Source organism: Phyllostomus discolor, chromosome 6 (genome assembly GCF_004126475.2).
Source record: "Phyllostomus discolor isolate MPI-MPIP mPhyDis1 chromosome 6, mPhyDis1.pri.v3, whole genome shotgun sequence".
NCBI classification, from domain to species: Eukaryota; Metazoa; Chordata; class Mammalia; order Chiroptera; family Phyllostomidae; genus Phyllostomus; species Phyllostomus discolor.
Genome location: NC_040908.2, coordinates 50,799,518 through 50,819,154, shown reverse-complemented (window position 1 = coordinate 50,819,154; position 19,637 = coordinate 50,799,518). Strand labels below are relative to the sequence as shown.

The following is a 19,637-nucleotide window of genomic DNA, read 5'->3' as shown; positions in this document are numbered from 1 at the left end:
CAAAAGAAACTTTGTAGGCTGGAAGGGATTGCCAAGAAATATTCAAAGTCATGAAAAGCAGGGACTTATAGCCAAGACTGCTCTACCTAGCAAAGCTATCATTTAGAATCAAAGGGCAGATAAAGAGCCTCCCAGGCTAGGAAATACTAAAGCAATATTTATCACCAAGCCATTATTATATGAAATGTTAATGGGACTTATTTAAGAAAATGATCAAAACTATGAACAATAAAATGGCAAAAAATACAAATCAATTGACAATTGAATCTAAAAAACCAACTAAGCAAACAAGAAGAACAGAGACAGAATCACAGATATGGAGAGTGTTTTGATGGTTGTCAGTAGGAAGTGGGGTGGAAGGGAATTGGTGTAGAGGTGAGGGTATTAAGAAGTACAAATAGGTAGTTACAGAATAGCCATGTGGATGTAAAGTGCAGTGTAGGAGATGGCGTAGCCAAAGTACTTATACGCATGACCCATGGACTTGAACAATAATGTGGGGATTGCCTGAGGGAGTGGGGGTGCTGTCAGAGGCAGGCAAAGGGGGAAAAATTGGGACAACTGTTAATAGCATAATCAATAAAATAATAATAATAAAAAAGATAGCTGAGCTGGGATACACACTAAGATGAAAGCACAAAGACATTTTAAGGCAGAGGTGACTACACAAGAATAGAGTCAGGAAAGCAACTGAACATCTAAGAAATAGAACAAGTATATGGTTTGATTACAGAATTTGTAAGAAACAGGTAAAAATTAGCATTTGAAAATTTGGGAGCTGACTCTACTGTTCTGAAAGTGTGCTAAAAGATAAGTTTTATTCTTAAGGGCAATGAAAAGTTTTGATTAGATTAACATGATCAAAAGTATTTCTGGAACACTGAAAAGGAAGATAAAATTTTGAAGTGTTGAGCAGAATACAATATGAGTTTTGAAAAGTAATACAAAAATAAAGACAGGTGGCTAATTATACTCCAAAATATTTTTCTGTTTACATTGTGGCATACTGCCAGCTGTCCTCTGAAATCTATTTTCCTTTTCCTTTAAAATAGATCCCTGACTTAGCTGGGCTTTATTGGAATAAAGATATTTCCCAGCCTCTGTGGCAGCATAGCTTGGTGAGACCATGTAACAAAATCTGTCCAATAGCATGGAAAGGGAATACTACAAGTAAGTACTGAGGAGTATTATAAAGAAGGACTATGGTTTTTTCTTTCCCTTTCTTACTTTTTGCTGGCTGGAATATGAGCCAGATGGATACAGCATGATAATGGAGGCTAGAAATGTTAGAGCAACAGAAGGCCAAAAGCTTTGTTTCCTGATAATATGGAGTACCATATCATCCCTGGATGTCTACCTCTGAGTTTTTACAGGAAAGAGAAAAAATTTCTGCTTTCTTTACACCAATGTTATTTTGTTTTTGTTTTCATCTGAGTCAAAACTAGCATAGTCCCATTAATGTAATAAATGGATAGCTAATTAAGAAAGTAAACAAGCTAAATTCATAAGTTTCTGTACAACGATGTTAGAAAGTCAGCATCTCATGGCACTGAATTTTTAATAAATGTCCATTGTGTGAAATTCTGTCAATGAAATTGTGTACTATATTCACAAAATTCTCTAGGAATGTCTCAAAAAGCTTTAAAAATGTTTTATAAAACATTTGGTTTTATACCTGTCAATGTATAATAAAAATTACAGCTAATATTTATTTCACATATGAGCAAGATAGAGAATGGTTGAAGAGAGCAAGAAGAGAATAGAGAATACTGTTCTGCTTATTCTCATTTCAGAAGGCCAGATAATCCAGTTCAGCTACCTGCAGTGTCTTCCTGCAAGAAGTCTATTTCTTCAGATTGGGCAGGCTTAGTCACTGCCTTTTTATTGTAGATCCTCTTTTTCTTGTTTTTGTCTGAGAGGTTCTCATCTTCACTGATAAGAACTTGAACTTGGGCATCTGAAATCACATCATTTCACACCAGAGAAAGAAAAGATAATAAAAACAAAGGGCAAATAACCCTACTCCCCCTACCCCAAAACACCAAACTGCTTTATATATCAGGAAAAAAGCACTTCTTAGGCCTCATGATGTAAAAGCTGTGACAGTTACGGAGTATTTATGACACGAACTGGAAAGCTTTCTGTATTTTTCTGTATACAACAATAAAATATCACTTTAAATAAAATCTGTCCTTGCAGTTTGATACAACAGTAAATAAAACGAAGTTGAGATAGGTATCTTTTTCAAAGTAGAAAAGTATATTTGCCCAACTCTTTCAAGTTCTTTGGCCTACTCAAAGTTTTTGTTACTTACGGAGACAGTTTTGATATTCCATCTAATTCTAGAAAGTACTTATATCATGTACATTTTATATATAGTACTCATATAAATTTTAAAATCTTAAATTATAGCCTTTAAACTTGTCTAATACCTTCAAATTTCTTTTTTTCTTGGTCATACTTTCTAGAGATTTATCTATCTTATTGGTCTTTTAAATCAACTATTTACTTTTTTTATTATATGAGAAAATGTAAGCATAAACTAATATGTTAGTAAATATATTCAAAATCCACCAATATAACTAAGGTACCAGTTGTCAGTTAATAATGGTTAAGTTTTTATAATGGGTTAACAAGAAAACCATTTCCTATCTCTAAGTATGAATATTTTCAACTAAAAAATCGGAAAGGCAATAGAGATTACTAAAAATATAACACAATGAATACCAATATGTCTACCACAGCTTAAGAAATAAAACATTACAGATATAATAATTATAATAATTCTATGTATTAAGCCACAATGATTCCATTCTTTCTTTTCAGTAACAAACTTTGCATAGAGCTCATCAGTCTCAAGGATTTATTTCTATTTGTTTTACTATATTACATGAATTAATCAACAATATACAGGATTGTTCTGCATGTCTTTAAACTTTGTGTAAATGGTATGATACTTTATGTACCTCTAGGCAACATGCCTTTTCACTCAATATTAAGATTTGGGAATTTACTCACACTAATATGAGTATATATGGCTCTAATTAATAGATTTTCTGTTGTCTCTTTGGAACATCTGTTTTTTGAGATTGAATCTTTTGAGCCAATCTAAATTTTCTTTCCCTCACTTTTTTATGTTCTATTTTCTAAGCAATTTCTCATTTTTATATTTCAGTCCTTCCACTGAGACTTTTATTTCTCATATACCAAATGCAGCCCAGGGGTGAGTTATAGCTGGCAAGTTCTTTATGCAGGCTTCTAATAAAGTTCCCCTAGTCTATCACTTTGTTCCCTGCCAAATTTTCCATTTCCTCTCTGTCCTTCAACTGATTGTCAGTGGGTTCAAAGGGTTATCTATGTATACCAAATTGCCACTAGTTTGTACCATCTGACAGATAAACTCATCAGGCAATTTAATCAAGATTTTCTATGGATTCCAGTCTCTAAAACATACTCTACTAGATATTATTTCATTTTAAAAGTTGTAACTTATTTTATCTTCCATAGTAAGAATAAAGTTTACAGGTTTCAAAAATCTGTGAAGCATCTTAAAGATTTTATAAATAATTCTACTTTTTTCTATGTATCCATAAAATAACTTAAAAAAAAAGTTTATATAACAAAGCAGTAAAAGACTGGATAACATTCTTATTTAAAATGAATGGGAAGCAGAAGCCACAAAATATACAAAGCCAATCTAGTTACCTGCACTATCTTTCTGAAAAGGTTTTTGCCCCGCCAATGAGGATGTCTTGGCTGCTGCCCTCTTACTGTAGATCCCCTCTTTATGTTTAATATTAACAGGAAGTGCTATGTCATCATCTCTGGTGCCTAGCACCTGAGCTGGGAAGTGTGGAGCAATGGCATCATTGGATCCTGAGAAAAATAGGAAAGTAGTGCAATGAACACAAATTTAGACATGAAGTTGAAGAAAGGCAAAAATTTACCTCTTACCCCACTTAAATAAAAAAGGCACTACAACGGGAATGTGTAGGGTAATCAGGAGACGTCGAACTGAAGTGTCAGACATGTACAATAAATAGCAACAATACACAGTGGAGAAACAAATGAGAAGAAATATAAAGTAGACTAATAGCTCAGAAGGGAGACAATTTCCAGCTCAGGAAGGTTTTGAGAAGAAGGAGAAAATAGACTGTACCTTGGAAAATAAGTGGGCTTTTTGAAAAACGCAGAGGAAGGAATAAAGACATTTTAGGCAGAGGTTACAGCATCAGTAGACAAGGAGGCAGGAAAGCAAAGACTATATAAGAGCTGCAGACACATTTGTGGTCAGGCTGGATTACAGAATAGACAGTACATAAAAGAGTGGTGGGAAATATTAGAAATAATTGTTCTGGACAAAATTCAGCATGGCATGGAATCCCAAGCTAAAGAGTACAAATTTTATTACACATGGAATTCCCTTTTTTAATAAAGGGAAATGAAATCAGCTATGTTTTAGGAAGATCAGTCTGATAATACAAGGACAAAACAGTGAAAGGAAGCTCATGTGATAAAGAAATACAAGATCTGAAACTATTTTTTAAAAAATTTCAGTGCTCCTATATTCACTGATAAGTTTATCTATGCCACATATAAGGGACAAAAGAACATCTTTGAACATCTAAGAGTTTGCAGTAACTTTAGAATTATCTTGTACAAATGTTTTTTTCTTTCTAATCTGGGATTCTATACTTCATGCATTTTCTGGGCACCTAAAATGTATATGCAATAAAAGTTGGGTACGTATCAGTATCATCAGTACAATGCAAGTATTTAATACACCATGAAGAATTTTTCAAGACAGATTGCAAGGATCCTTCTAAGCCTTATTAGTTATGATACTGATTGTATTTGGATTTTTCTCAGTTGCTATGGCATCACTTTCTCTTATTTGCTCCCTACCTCTCTGGCAAATCCCTAGTATCTTTTCTTCTACCAAATCTCTTATTATAGGAGTTCATCAAGGGGTCAGAACCGGGCTTTCGTTAAATCCTGGGTGAAATAAAATTCCCAATGTATGAAACACTATCTCTATGCTGATGACCAACAAATACATGTCTCTAACTGGGACCTTTCTTCTGAGCTTCAGATTCTAGCATTCAGGACACAGCTAGCCCTTACAACATTTTATGCTGAAATAAGAAAACCAGTCCCTTCCTCAATTACAAAAAATTTAAGTTATTATGTATTATGGTAGAATACAAGCAACTATACATGGGGGTCACTCTTCTTACAACTACTTCCAGATAACCAGAGAACACACACTGCAAGAGCAGCATACACATGCACACTCTTCACTACCTTTACTATCACCTTTCACCAAGACAGGTGACTATGTCAGCTTCCGAGTCAGGTGGGGAACAATAACTAAGTTCCTGAGAGCAGTGGATGGATGAGCAAGTGAATCAATCTTAGTGGAGCTGAGAGGCATCTGAAAGAGTAGAGCTATATACGTGTGTGTGTCAATGAGTGTGTGTATACTTGTTTTCCTGCACCTGTGCATAGCTGTAGGATGTGTAAAGGTAAATTTATGTTTCGGGCAGGAAGAGTTAACACTGCTATTCCAAGTCTCTGACAGGAGGTCTTGAACCTTCATGCTCACCTGTGTGTTTTCATAAAACAACAGCATATGTTTATGATGTGAATAGTGCCACCATCTTTGTGCTGCCCTGGCATAAACCTCAACATCTGTAAATTGACAATGCCTACATTCAATTGCAGATTTAATATCTCTACGCGGATGTGGAACAGGAATCTCATGTTAACATGAGCAAGGCAGATATTTTGATCATCTTCCTCAAATCTGCTACTTCTTGAAGATTTCTCTATCTCAGAAAATGACATTTCTATTCAGTTTCTATGTAAGTTGCTTGCTTACTCTAGAACACTAAAAGTCATTTTTTCACATCCTTATGCCTCACCACATTCTATCACCAAGTCCAGGAGGAATTACTTCCTAAAAATAAATTGACTGTATCTACTTCTCTCCATCTGTATCACCATCACTCTCTAACCCTAGATATTACCATCTTTGGTACTGACTTCTAACTAATTGGTGTCCTCACTTCCTGACCCTCCCCACAATGGCTCCCTGCCTTCCCATCTACGTGCTATTCTCCAGAATAAATTTTACAAATGTAAATGAAACCACAATTGCCTACTAGATATTCAAATAGTTTAATATGGTTTACTCTAGACCCTTTATGATCTTGGACCTATTTATATTTACCCATATCTAGCTACCACTCTGTTCTACCTACATTGCTTTTTTCTCATTTGTCAAAGGTATCGAACTTCCCTGCTTCAGTAACTTAGGCCACATTGTTCCCTCTGGTCAAAGCACTCATTCTCCATCCTGCCTTTCTAACTCACATTTAATCTCCAGAACTCAGCTCAAATATTTCTTCTGTCTTGGAAAATCCTCCGTAAGCTCCTAAAACTAGACTGGGTCCTCTTATTATGCTCTTAGGATTTTGTCTTTTCTTAGCACTCATCATTTGTAATCCTGTACTTATTTGTGGTCTATTTGTTTAATTTGCTTAATCTATCTCTCCACTTTAACCTGCACTTCCTAATTATAGGGGTCACTTTTATTTCCCACACCCCTGAAATGTAACACCTAGCATAGTAACTGCCAGGAACACAGTAAGAACTTTAACATCTTTTGATTGAATAAAATAAATGAACATAAGCTGAAAGCTTTCTGTCATCTTAAAAAAAACCGACCTGCATATCTTAGAAAATTCTTAGAAAAGTATGCAGAAGACAATAAAAAAAACCCTGTAACTTTGATTATATATTCTTCTAAGTGAACATATGAGATCACAATGTATGGTTTCATATCCTTTTACTCACTTAAATAGAGACATTTTAAATGGAATTTAGAATTTAAAGTTAGCACATAAATTGAAAAACCATGCAGGATCAAAATCAACCTTGAAGGTTCCTAAAGAAGGCACCATGTCAAAACTGACATCCTGTCTGTACAATAAATCCACTGGTGTTGGGAACCGCCCTGCCTGGTTTCAGGAGCTGTAACACCCCATGGCTAAGGCTGAGTGAGTGACCATTGGACCATAAGTCACTAAGGTGACAAAGCTTATATCCCTGGCAGGGGTGCCATCTCTGCCTTTTTTACTTCACCCTGCCTGGCCCCCAAAGCTTGATTGGTTAGCCAATGATGGGTAAAATTCCTCAAGGGAGGGACAACCTAAGACAGGCACAATCACAGGGGGCCCCCCAGGGAAGGACTTGCGGGCTACAGAAAAGGGGTGATGGACCCTTGCCCCTTGGCTTTGACAGAGCCTGAGTCCTCATTCTGTCTTCCAGAACTCTCCTAATCTCTTGGCTGCCTTACTTCCCTTGCCTGACTTAAGCCTGAAACAATGCCTTAAGCCTGAAACAATGCTGGTGGTGGGTGCAGCCCTGTGCTGGAAAGGGCGGGTTCCCTAGGGCGATCAGGCCTAAGAAAGAATATGTAAAATCCTGTGAAACCTGCTTTGTTTAGAATGCTCTCAATTAAATAATAAGGGTCCAAGCAGGAAGTGAGTTTGTTCCGCAAAGTTTTATGGCCATTTAACTATCTGACCCTGACTCAAAATAGGCCCTTAGAGTTCTTTGTATGTTATCTATTGTTTGATCCTTACTGCCTGATAATGACTAATGAGCTTTATGTATACACCCTGTGTTCCTATGCAAATGAAATCCAATAAAAGCTTCTCAAGGCAAGGGTTAGGGCGCTTTCTTCTTGAGAGGGTGGCCAAGGTGCTTTGAGGCTTGCTCTCCCCTTGAGAGAGAAGTCTCACCATCCCTTTTCCTCCACAGGACTTGGCAGTCTGTATGAATTTATTCCATCTCATCCATAATGCCACGGACACTGCGGGCCAGTGTCCACGTCACACAGGAGTCCGCTCTTTTCTCCTGGCTTGCAATGAGTACCTGAAGAATTACCTGGCTTGGGTTTAGAGGCCATGTTGCACCAAAAAAGACGCTTTTAAACTCTACAATGAGGAAAGCAGAATAAAGATAGGATGCTTGAACTATAAAAGGCAAATGAGGACAATGAATTTTGAAAAAGGGAGGTTTCCCATCTCCCATTTCAAACTCCCTCATGGTAATATGCTCATAGAGTACAGCGCACAAAACACTTGCACTTTTTAAAATTCTTTCTTAAAATTCTTTTTTTGTTGTTTTTATTTGTGGATTCCTTCTGTTAAGAAAATATAGAGTACTAAGAGAATAAGAGGATCTATTTTAGTTTTAGGAGTTCATGAAGGATTTTCCAAGAAACTTTCCTTGTCTTTTGTTAAATATAAGCAACTGAATTTGCTTAAGTTAAATGAATGTGAGACAATGCCATTGTATGCTAACATTATTTATAACAGCTAAAAACACTTCATTGTAATCCATTCAGCTGACTTGTTTATGCTATCTTAAGTTTCTGTTTCTTTTTTTCTGTTATTTTGCTAATTTTGTACACTCAACAATAACTTGGAAGATAGATATCTAGTTTTAAAATTTAACTGTGGTTTTATTTAGTTGTGTTTTTTCTAGTATTTTTATGGTGGTAAAATATACATAAAATCTACCGTTTTAACCATTTTTTAAACACACAGTACAGAGCATAAAGTACTTCATTCACATGGCTGTGTAATCATCACAACATCCATCTCTAGAATTCTAAACTGAAACTGTACCTATTAAATAATAATTCCCATTTCTTCCTACCAACCCGTGGTGACCACCATTCCTACTTTGTCTCTACAAATTTATAGGTCCCTCATATAAGTGAAATCTAATAAAATTTGTCCTTTTGTGACTGGCTTATTTCATTTAGTGCACTGTGTTCAAGGTTCATTCACAGCATAGCATATACCAGAATTTCACTCCTTTAAAAAAATTTTTAATTTATTTTTTAAATCTTTATCATTGCATGTATAGGTCATATTTTTATTCATAACTTCATCATTTGATAGACATTTGGGGTGTTTTCACCTTTTGCCTATTGTAAATAATGCTGCTGTGAACAAGGGTATACAAACATCAGTTCAAATTCCTGAGTTCAATTCTTTTGGGTATATACTCAGAAGCAGAAATGCTAGATCATACAGTAGTTCTTTTTTAAAAAATATTTTTTAAAAACATTTTATTTATTTATCTTTAGAGAGGGGAAGGGAAGGAGAAAGAGAGGGAGAAAAACATCAATGTGTGGTTGCCTCTCACACACGTCCCCTACTAGGGGACCTGGCCCACAACCCAGGCATGTGCCCTGACTAGGAATCAAACTAGCACTCAATCCACTGAGCCACACCACCAACCAGGGCATAGATCATATAGTAATCCTATTTAATTCTCTGAGGAACTATTGTACTATACTGTTTTCCACAGCAAATACATCATTTTAAATTTCTACCAGAAATATACGAAGATTCCAATTTCTCCATATCCTCAGCAACTCCTGTTATTTTCTGTATAATAGCCATCCTAGTGGATATGAAGTGGTATTGATTGTGGTTGTTATTTGTGTTTCCTTCATAACATGATGTAGAGCATATTATTGTGTTCTTTTTGACCATATGTATCTTTCTTGGAGAAATATACTGCATACATTTTAAACTTATATTATGTTTTACTGTTGTAAAGTTGTCAGAATTCTTCCTATATCCTGGATATTAATCCCTTACCAGATATCTAATTTGCAAATTTTTTTTCCAAATTCTGTATTACATTTTTACTCTGTGGATAGTGTTTTTGTTTTGTTTTGATTTTACTTCCGTGGGTAGTGTTTCTTGACGGACAAATTTTGAATTCTGATGAAGCCTAACTTATTTTTTCTTTTGTTGCTGTGCTTTAGTTTCATAAAAACTTCTTTAACCAGTCGAATCACCAAGTCATGAATAAAATGAAAGCCCATTAGTTTCTTCTATTAAAAACAAAAGATACAATTAAATTGCTTTTTCTTTCCATGACTTTCATTCCAAAATTAACTTCTGGCATTCTCTTTCCATCTTGAAACTAAATTATCATTTTAAATGAGTGTTATGTTAAACTGGCTTCAAAGTTCACTACTAGACTTTCAACGCTACTTCCTTTCTTTTTTGAACTCTTGTTTCCATTCTCCCTTCAGCTGGGTGAGTCTTCACGTGAATTTTTCAAGATGGGACGGCGATCTAATATATTTTGTAGTTCTTGCACATTTGTGAGAATGTCTTCTCACTGTCATAATACTTAATGAATATGCAATTGGGTTAATATATCTTTGAATATATAATTAAAGATTTTGCTCCATTTATGTTGCATTTTATTTTAAATAAATTTGGTTATCAGATTACATTTTGTTCCCCTGAGTATATAACCTTTCTTAGAAATATAACTATATGTTTGTATAATTTTTTTCTTTCATTTTAATTCAAAATCTTTTTCTAGTATATATGTCAGTCTTTCTACGGATTTTTGCCTGGACCGTATAACTTTTAATCTGCATACTGTGTCCCCTTCTTCAGGAGTAAGAGGTTTTCCTCCATTAAGTCTTTGATACTAGTTTTGTTCACATTGTTCTTCAGCTACAGATACAATTCTTGGTTTGTTTTTCTTAGGTGTGACTCTCATGTCCCTCATCTTCTTTTTCACCACTTTCATTTTGTTTTTATTTTTCCTCTGTATATTTGGAGAATTTTTTAAGTTTGTCCTCATCACCAATTCAATTCCCTTCACATTAATTTTACTCTTTATTGCCTACAAATTGTATTTTAAATGTACATATTTTTTAAGTCCTCACCCAAGAACATGTTCATTGATTTTAGAGAGGAAAAGAGAGAAAGAAAGAAACATCAATCAGTCACTTCCCACACGCACCCTGATCAGGGTATCAAACACACAACCTGGTAAGAGTCCTCACTGGGTATCTAACCCACTACCTTTTCGGTGTATGGGATGATGTTCCAACCAACTGTGCCATCTGGCCAGGGCTGCAAATGTATTTTAAATCTGCTACCAAAATCTTTAAATGTTCTGGCAGTCTTTCCTTCATTTGTTCATTCCTGTTCCTCTTTTTAAAAAAAAATGAGATATAATTCAGGTAACACTTAAATAAGTATACAATAAGGTAGTTCTCAGTATTCTCCCAAACATCACTGCTATCTAATTACAGAACTTTTTTGTCACCCCAAAAAGGAACCCTATACACATTAGCAGATACTTTCCATTTCCCCCTCATCCACAATTCCTGGCAACCAGTAATCTACTTTCTGTCTATATGAACTTGCTTATTCTATAGTTTTCATATAATGGAATTATAAAATTTGAGTACATGACTTTTTGCTTTTGGCTTGAGTAATTTCTCGTGTTGCTTTTTTCTTTTTAATTCTTTCTGTTTTTCTTTTTGCATTTAGGACTCTGTGGCCAGGTGCATATACATTTAAAACTGTTAATCTTCTTGATGATGAATTGACACTAATCACTATAAAATGACCTTGTCTATAGTAATAGTTTTTGTTTTAAAGTCTTTTAATGAATGTTACTGGGTCGAATAAGTAAATTTCTTTTCTTAGATATATTTTATTGATTATGCTATTACACTTGTCCCAATTTTTCCCCCTGTGGACCCCTTGCCCCAGTGCCCCCCATTCCCTCCAGTAATCCCCTTAGTTCACATCCATGGGTCATGCATATAAGTTTTTTGGCTCCTCCATTTTCTATACTGTTTTTTTTTTTTTTCTAAAAAGATTTGTATTTATTTTTAGAGAGAAGGGAAGGGAGGAGAGAGAAGGAAGCACCAATGTGTGGTTGCCTCTCACATACCCCCCACTAAGGACCTGGCTTGCAACGCAGGCATGTGCCCTGACTGGGAATTGAACCAGTGACCCTTTGGTTCTCAAGCAGGCACTCAGTCCCCTGAGCCACATCAGCCAGGCCCCTATACTGTTTTGACATCCCCCTGTCTATTCTGTACCTACCAATTTGTACTTTTTTTCCCATGAACTAAAAAAGAAATTTGCTTATTGAGGGCAACAAAATACAAGCAACATAAAAACCAAAAGCTTATCTGGCTTTAATTGGCTTTTCTTTCTCTTGTCAAATGTAGGGTGAGATCTTATTTGTACATTTTCTAAGGGTGCCAATCCCAATCTGTTCATGAAATCCTTACACAGGAAGAAGCAGCTGGGCAGAGATTCCTTAGGTGACCTACTGGGAGAACTCTTTATTAGGGAGGAAGTAGCTGCTCAGCAGCCTACTTCTTTCCCTTCTGCTTCAGGTATACTACAAAATAGTCACTGCATGTGATGGTGAGCCCAGCAATCAGCGAAAAGAAGCTCTGGAAGCCCCCTCAGCCATCTCAGCACTGGTCCAGATCTTTCAATATTTTGTCTATGGCCAGAGAGTCTTTTGATTTTTCAAAAATCCACGGAAATCCTTTTCCATGAATACTCTCAGGTCCTCTTTTGTTAAGTAGCCTTTATCCCCAGCATATTTGTGAAATGTGAACATCATGGTTTCCATGGTGTGCTCCAGATGAGACAGGATTTTGGTGAGGTCTTGGCCTGAGGTGCATCAGGATTGCTAGTCTGGATGGGATATGTGGCCAGTAAGTCCCAATTGGTACTTCTTAATCCCTGAACCTTTTCCCCCCATTCTCCTCCTCCTCCTCTTTCCCAACTGGTAACTCTCCAAGTGATCTCCATGTATATGATTCTATTCATTCTGCTTGTTTGTTCAGCTTGTTTTTTAGATTCAATTGTTGATAGATATGTTGTCATTTTATTGTTCACAGTTTTGATCTCTTGTTTTCCTTAAATAAATCCCCCCCCCCCTTTAACATTTCATATAATAGTGGTTTAGTGATGATGAACCCCTTTAGTTTTTTCTTGTCTGGGAAACTCTTTATCTGACCTTTGATTCTAAATGACAGCTTTGCTAGGTAGAGCAATTTTGGCTGAATGTCCCTGCTTTTCATCATTTTGAATACTTCTTGCCAATCCCTTCTAACCTAGCTTCTTGAGAAATCAGCTTACATACAGTCTTATGGAAATTTCCCTGTAGGTAACTAATTTTCTCTTGCTCCTCTTAAGATTCTCTATCTTTAACTTTGGCATTTTAATTATGATGTGTCTTGGAGTGGGCCTCTTTGCATCCATCTTGTTTGGCACTCTCTGTGCTTCTAGGACGTGCACGTCTATTTCCTTCACCAAATTAGGGAAGTGTTCTTTTATTATTCTTTCAAATAGATTTCCAATTTCTCTTCTTTTTCTCATACCCCTATGATCCAAAAGTTGGTACATTTGAAGTTGTCCCAGAGGCTCCTTAGCCTATCCTAATTTTTTAAATTCTTTTTTCTTGCTATTTTGAATGAGTATTTTTTTCTTCCTTATGTTCCAAATCATTATTGATTCTTGGCTTCATCCACTCTACTGATGTTTCCCTGTAAATATTTCTTTATTTCACTCACTGTAACCTTCATTTTTGCCTGGGCCTTTTTGATGTTGTTGAAGTACCCAACGAATCCCTTAAGCATCCCTAATAACCAGTGTTTTGAACCCTGCATCTGAGAGATTACTTCTCTCCATTTTGTTTAGTTCCTTTTCTGGAGTTTTTTTCTATTCTTTCATTTGGGCCACATTTCTTTGTCTCATCATTTTGGCAGCCTCCCTGTGTTTGTTTCTATGTATTAGGTAGAGCTGCTTTGAATTCCTATCTTAGTAGCATGGCCTCTTACAGAAAAGCACACTGGTAAGGTGGATGGGTTGAGCCGTAGGTAATCACCAGGATAAGGCAACCCATGTGAATCAGGTTGATGGAATCTCCAATATAGTGTTCCTGCTCTGTGGCTGTGTGGGGAAGGACTCAGAAAGGGCACAATGCCACTGCCTGGCCTCTGGAGTTTTGTCTGGGAGGAAGCTGTCCCCTGGCACTCACTCTGACGTCAGATAATTCAGTTTCTCCCCATATGCCACTGGTGCCCTTTCAGCTGCTGCCCCAGTGGTGAAGCCCAAAGGGAGTGAGTCTGTGTAAGTCCTTTAGTTAAGTCTGTTGCAGGTTCTTTAACAGGAGACTCCTGAGAATTTTGCAGTTTTTTAGCTGCCCCAACCCCCACTGGTTTTTACAGACAGAAGTTATGGGTACTTATCTTCCTGGCACTGGAACCCTGGGCTGGGTGGTCTGGTGTGGGGCTGAGATCCCTCCTGATTTTCATCCACCATATGTAGGTGTGGGGCTACCTATTCCACATCACCAGGACCCCATGCCTCTCTGCCCCTCCTACCCATCTAGATGAATGTGACTTCTTTAATCCCTTGGTTGTCTGACTTCCATATAGCTCAATCTTCTGATGTTTCTGGGTGATATTTGTTTCATAGTCTAGCAGTAATTTTTGCTGGAGTTATGAGAGGAGGTGAGTCATGTTAACCTACACCTCCATCCTGGGGGGAAAGAGAATTTGCTACTATAATAAGTAAATTTCTGACATCTATCTATTTCTTTGGGATGTTATTACCTTTGTCCTGTCTGTATTTTTTAAAGGATTTTATGAATTTAATTGCTTACCCATTCTCAATTAAGGAGTAATCTATTTGGCCCAAATATTTGCTAACAATAACATATGACTTGCCCTTGGCCCCAAACTCTAATTGGATTCTTCTCATATCTGTGGATGCACAACACATTAATAAACAATGGGTATTAGAACAATTCCAAGGCTTTCATCTGGAGTAACTTCACTGGTCTAAGAAAGGATTGTTTTCTCAGAATAGATGGAGAACATGGAAAACTACAATCTCAAGATAAGTAACGTACAGTTACTTATCTTACTGAGGCATTCAGTACTTTATTTATAAGAAAAATATTTCTAGGAAAAAATACACTACCCCACCTCTGAGTCATTTTCTCCTCCTACCACTGTCCAATTTTACTCAAAGTTAATGCTTCTAAATAGATAAAATAGTCACGGATATGAACAGAGAACAGGAAAAAGTATTGGGACACCTGATCAGATCTGTTGATAAAGACATCTGTCTTCTGAAACAGGGGTCTGAAAGTGGTAGAGAGATCAAAGATTTTCATACCTACACTCAATTGAGTGAGCTAGGCTTGTTTTAGTTCTCATAGCCATTAAGTATGTTTTTAAAATCATAGCCTTGCAAGTAATAGAAATTTCTTCTAGTTTCTGGTTAAAGGCTTAGTAATCAATCCTAATATGTGGTAATATGAGCACTTTTATGATTCTTTCTTTCAGTGGTATCATTGTGGGGAATTAAGAACAGTTATACCAGGGACTTTAACTCAATTACTATCAGATACTAGTTTTGTCCTCTCAAAATTAACCAAAAACAAAAACAAAAACAAACAAAAAACAAATCCCAAAACAAAACTGACTAAGACCAGAACAACTTATCCTTTCTGTGTAACTTCTGCACATATAAAGATGCCTATTGACAAGTCATGTAGAAAATAATTTGTTTCTAAAACTGAACCAAGTCATCTCCTGTAAACCACTCAAAATGTTATTCCATCAATCAAAACCCCACACCACATTAATTCGGTATCCTTATTTTAAAATCCCCATGGGAAGTATTTATTGAGAACTCCAGGAGGTGTTCTTCATTTTCTAGATTTGCAGTTGCCCTGGGATGATCTCATAGGAGCGCAATGGGATATTTTAAAATTCTAGGGAAACAACAATGATATTTGCTATCTGGTATACACTACACAAACTACTAGCTTAAGGTAAAGTTTCAATATTAGATAGTGCTACATTCCTTTCAATACTGTTGTATCTTTATAAATTTGATTTTTGACAGTTTCTGAAGTAAAAGCAGGAAAATAGGTTATCTTAACGTGTGAGAAGGTGTACAGTGCCCTAACTATTTCACATATCTCATTAGTAAATAACTGGTTATTTCTATATGTCTTGTCTAAGGCATCTTTATATGTGCAGAAGTTACACAGAAAGGTAAGTTGTTCTTTAAAAGAGCAAAACCAAAACCTAATATTTTTTATGTTGTCACATCAAAACAACAAGCATTTGTATCTTAATAACTTACTAGCTATTTGAAAATATACTTCTTATAATTTTATAAGTTCCACATAATGATGAAGAAAAATAATCACTGAAATACAGAGGGCTCTGTAAACAGAGAAAACTTGGAAAACTTTGACCTAGACAGAGTCCAATAACTCAAACAAGAAACTGTCCATACAATTTTCTTCATCAAATATTTAATATTTGTTTAAGTGTACATAATATATCTGACCAAATAACTTGTCTATCTGAACCAAAGACTGAAGCATGGAAAGCTCCATATTTCCCAGAAAAATTAAATAGCATGAACTTTCATATTCATTCCAGAATTAACTAGCCAATTCACATATAAAATTTCAAAACAAAAAATTTTAAATAATTCTATATGGTACCTGAGTGTGAGCTCTCAATGGTGGTGTCTGACTTGGAATCCAGAGATGAAGGAATCTGACCTAATTGTGGAACATAGTACATCTTCACACTGCCAGGAGGTTTATATGGCAACAGTGAAGGCTGGGCTAAGGAGATAAAAATCAGAACAATAAATAAGAAAACATTTAATAACTCAGAAAACAAATACTGAGTATCTTCAATATGCCAGATTTCTTGGGATCTATCAGTGAACTACACAGAAAAGTACTTCTGCCTTAAGAGGAAGATAACAGTAAACAACATACTATATAGGTAAATTACCTAGTATTTTAATAAATTATAAGTGATTTAAAGAAAATAATTAGAAAACCGTAAGGGTGATTAGGAATACCAAGGAAACTGGGGCAGGATGTAGGGCTAGTAAAGTCTCAGACTATTCAGACTATTTAGGAATACTTATATCACTCCACCAGGCAAAAGCAAAACAAAACAACCCCCAAAACAAAATAAAGCAAAACTAAAACCAACAACACACACACATGCAAAAAAATCCCCCCAAAACCTAGCCAATGAGAACTTGACTGAAGTTAAGAGGAACAAAGTATCTGTAGAGGGAAGCATTTAAACAACAGAAAAAATAGCTGTAGCCTACATGTCTATTTGGTCACTGCTGCAATCATTATTGTTAGAATATGGTTTTATTAGTTTTTTTCTACCAGTGTACATAAAGCTTCATAGTGATGGTTAAATTTACCATTTATTTCAAAGGTTGCAGAAAATGAGTAACAACACTGGGGCAGAACTACAATGGATCCAGAGCAAGAACAGTTATAATGTGGAGATAGAGAATTCTGAGAAAGATAAGTGGCTTTTTAAAATTCTTATCAAATCCAGCTTATGTTTGGATGCAATAGTCTTAGGGATAGTCTGGACAGCTTATCTTTGGGGGGAAGAAGTGACTACACAGCAAATAATGGTTGCTTTTGGGAAAGAAAGAACAGAAAAGGGTTATAGAAAGTTCAACTATAAATTTCGTCAAAAAAACTTAAAAATAGAACCAAATAGAAACAGAGTAAATTATTATAAACTTGTTAATTCATAACAAATGGGCAGATAATCATGTATTTAATGTATCATTCTTTGTACTTTAAAATGGTTCCACATACAAAAACCCCATAAAATTTTACTTTTTAAGTCAAGGTATTAAAAATATTTTATTAATAAACCAAATAATATTAATTCTTTAAAGGGTGCTCCCAGGTATCTGTACATAAAAGTAAAATCATAAATTGTGGCTCCTATACAGATTAATCCATTTTGATGTGAGGAAAGGTTTAAAATACACTTTCATGGTTGGGTTTCCCCTCCTCTGCTTCTGACACCATCATGAAAACAAGGTACATACCCTAGGGCAGTATTAGCCTGGTTTCAGAACAAGGCAAGTGGAACAGAACTAAGCCATTTCTGCTGCCTACAGTCAAACTCCAATTGACACACAAGCCAGTGAGTGAGAAAAGCAAATGTTTGTTGTTATAAAGGACTGAGATTTTTGGGGGTTGTTATGTAGCATCACTGTGGCAAAAAGTAACAGACACATAAAAGTGTTCTTTGTAAAATTTATTAAAGTGTATACTTTGGCAGTTTTATTTCACAATAAAAATGTGTAAGAAGTATAACCATCTTAACATATAAATATACTTATTTAATATACTTATTTAAATTAAATTCAATGCAATTTAAATGCTGAACCAAGCAATCTTCTTTATCCATTTAGGCATATCCCATCTGTATCCAGATAGATAAACTTTATGCATAAGTAGGAAAATTTTAAACAGATTTAAATAGATTTGAGCAGAATTCCAGCCAAGATGGAGGCATAGGTAGACATGCTGTGCCTCCTTGTACAACCAAAACAAGGACAACAACAATTGAGAAACAAAAGCAACTAGTACCAACAGAAAATTGAACTGCATGGAAGTCCAACAACCAGGGAGTTAAAGTAGACATATTCATCCAGAACAGTAGGAGGGGCGGAGTCGGGCGGCTGGGCAGAGAGGGGTCGCAGCAAAAAATAAATGGCAGCTGATGGACCCTGGGTGTGCAAGGTGGCGGCTGGTGGAACCCAGGTATACAAGGTAACAGCTGGCGGACCACGGGCATGCAAGGCAGCAGCAGGCAGACCTAGCAAGGCGGTGGCCTGTAGAGGAGTGCAGCACACAAGGCAGCTGGCAGACCAGGTGGTCCCACATTCACATACAGATAAACCAGGTGAAATTGTGGAGTGAGACAGACCGCGAAACCCAGGGTCCCAGTGCCAGGATATAAAGCCTCAAAACATGGACCGAAAACACCTGTGGGGGTTGAGGTGCTAGGAGACACTCCCAGCCTTACAGGAGAGTTCGTTGGAGAGACCCACAGGCTCCTAGAAGTACACACACCCACCCACATGGGAATCAGCACCAGAAGGGCCCCATTTGCCTGGGGGAAGTGGGGGAAGTGACTGAAATCCAGCAGAGAGCCAAGCAAGGGCCATTGTTCCCTCTTGGACCCCTCCCCCACATAGAGTGTCACAACCCAGCCACATGGGTTGCCCCGCCCTGGTGGACGCCTAAGGCTCTGCCCCTCACTATGTAACAGGCGTGTCAAGACAAAAAAAAATGGTCCAAATGAAAGAACAGATCAAAGCTCCAGAAAAAATACAACTAAGCAACGAAGAGATAGCCAACCTATCAGATGCATAGTACAAAACATGCATCTTCTATGATCAGGATGCTCACAGAATTGGTTAAATTTGGTCACAAATTAGATGAAAAAATGAAGGCTACGCTAAGTGAAATAAAGGAAAATGTACATGGAATTAGTAGTGATGGGAAGGAAACTGGGACTCAAATCAATGGTGTGGACCAGAAGGAAGAAAGAAACATCCAATCAGAAAAGAATGAAGGAACAAGAATTCAAAAAAAATGAGGAGAGGCTTAGGAACCTCTGGGACATCTTTAAATGTTCCAACATATGAATTATAGGGGTACCAGGAGAAGAGGAAGAGCAACAAGTGGAAAACTTATTTGAACAAATAATGAAGGAGAACTTCCCCAATCTGGAAAAGGAAATAGACTTCCAGGAAGTCCAGGAAGTTCAGAGAGTCCCAAAGAAGTTGGACCCAAGGAGGAACACACCAAGGCACATCATAATTACCTTAGCCAAGATGAAAGATAAGGAGAAAATCTTAAAAGCAGCAAGACAAAAGGAG

At 36.5% G+C, this 19,637-nt stretch overlaps 1 protein-coding gene and 1 pseudogene across 12 annotated transcripts in view; both read right to left on the bottom strand.

Moving 5' to 3' along the window:
- Positions 1-19,637, bottom strand: part of ALMS1 (ALMS1 centrosome and basal body associated protein) — a 171,220-nt gene that overhangs the window by 58,757 nt on the left and 92,826 nt on the right. For 10 of the 12 annotated variants that reach the window (XR_004903735.1, XR_004903734.1, XM_036028144.1 and 7 more), the window contains 3 exons: positions 16,408-16,533; positions 3,706-3,876; positions 1,820-1,957 (listed from right to left, as the gene is read on the bottom strand). Coding sequence is in view for 10 of the 12 variants with exons in the window: in XM_036028144.1 (XP_035884037.1) it covers positions 1,820-1,957; positions 3,706-3,876; positions 16,408-16,533 (435 nt within the window). In the remaining 2 variants the exon portion in view is untranslated. The remainder of the gene's footprint in view (positions 1-1,819; positions 1,958-3,705; positions 3,877-16,407; positions 16,534-19,637) is intronic. The other 2 variants (XM_036028143.1, XM_036028146.1) reach the window with 2 other exon arrangements.
- On the bottom strand, positions 12,209-14,545 carry LOC114500816 (annotated as a pseudogene).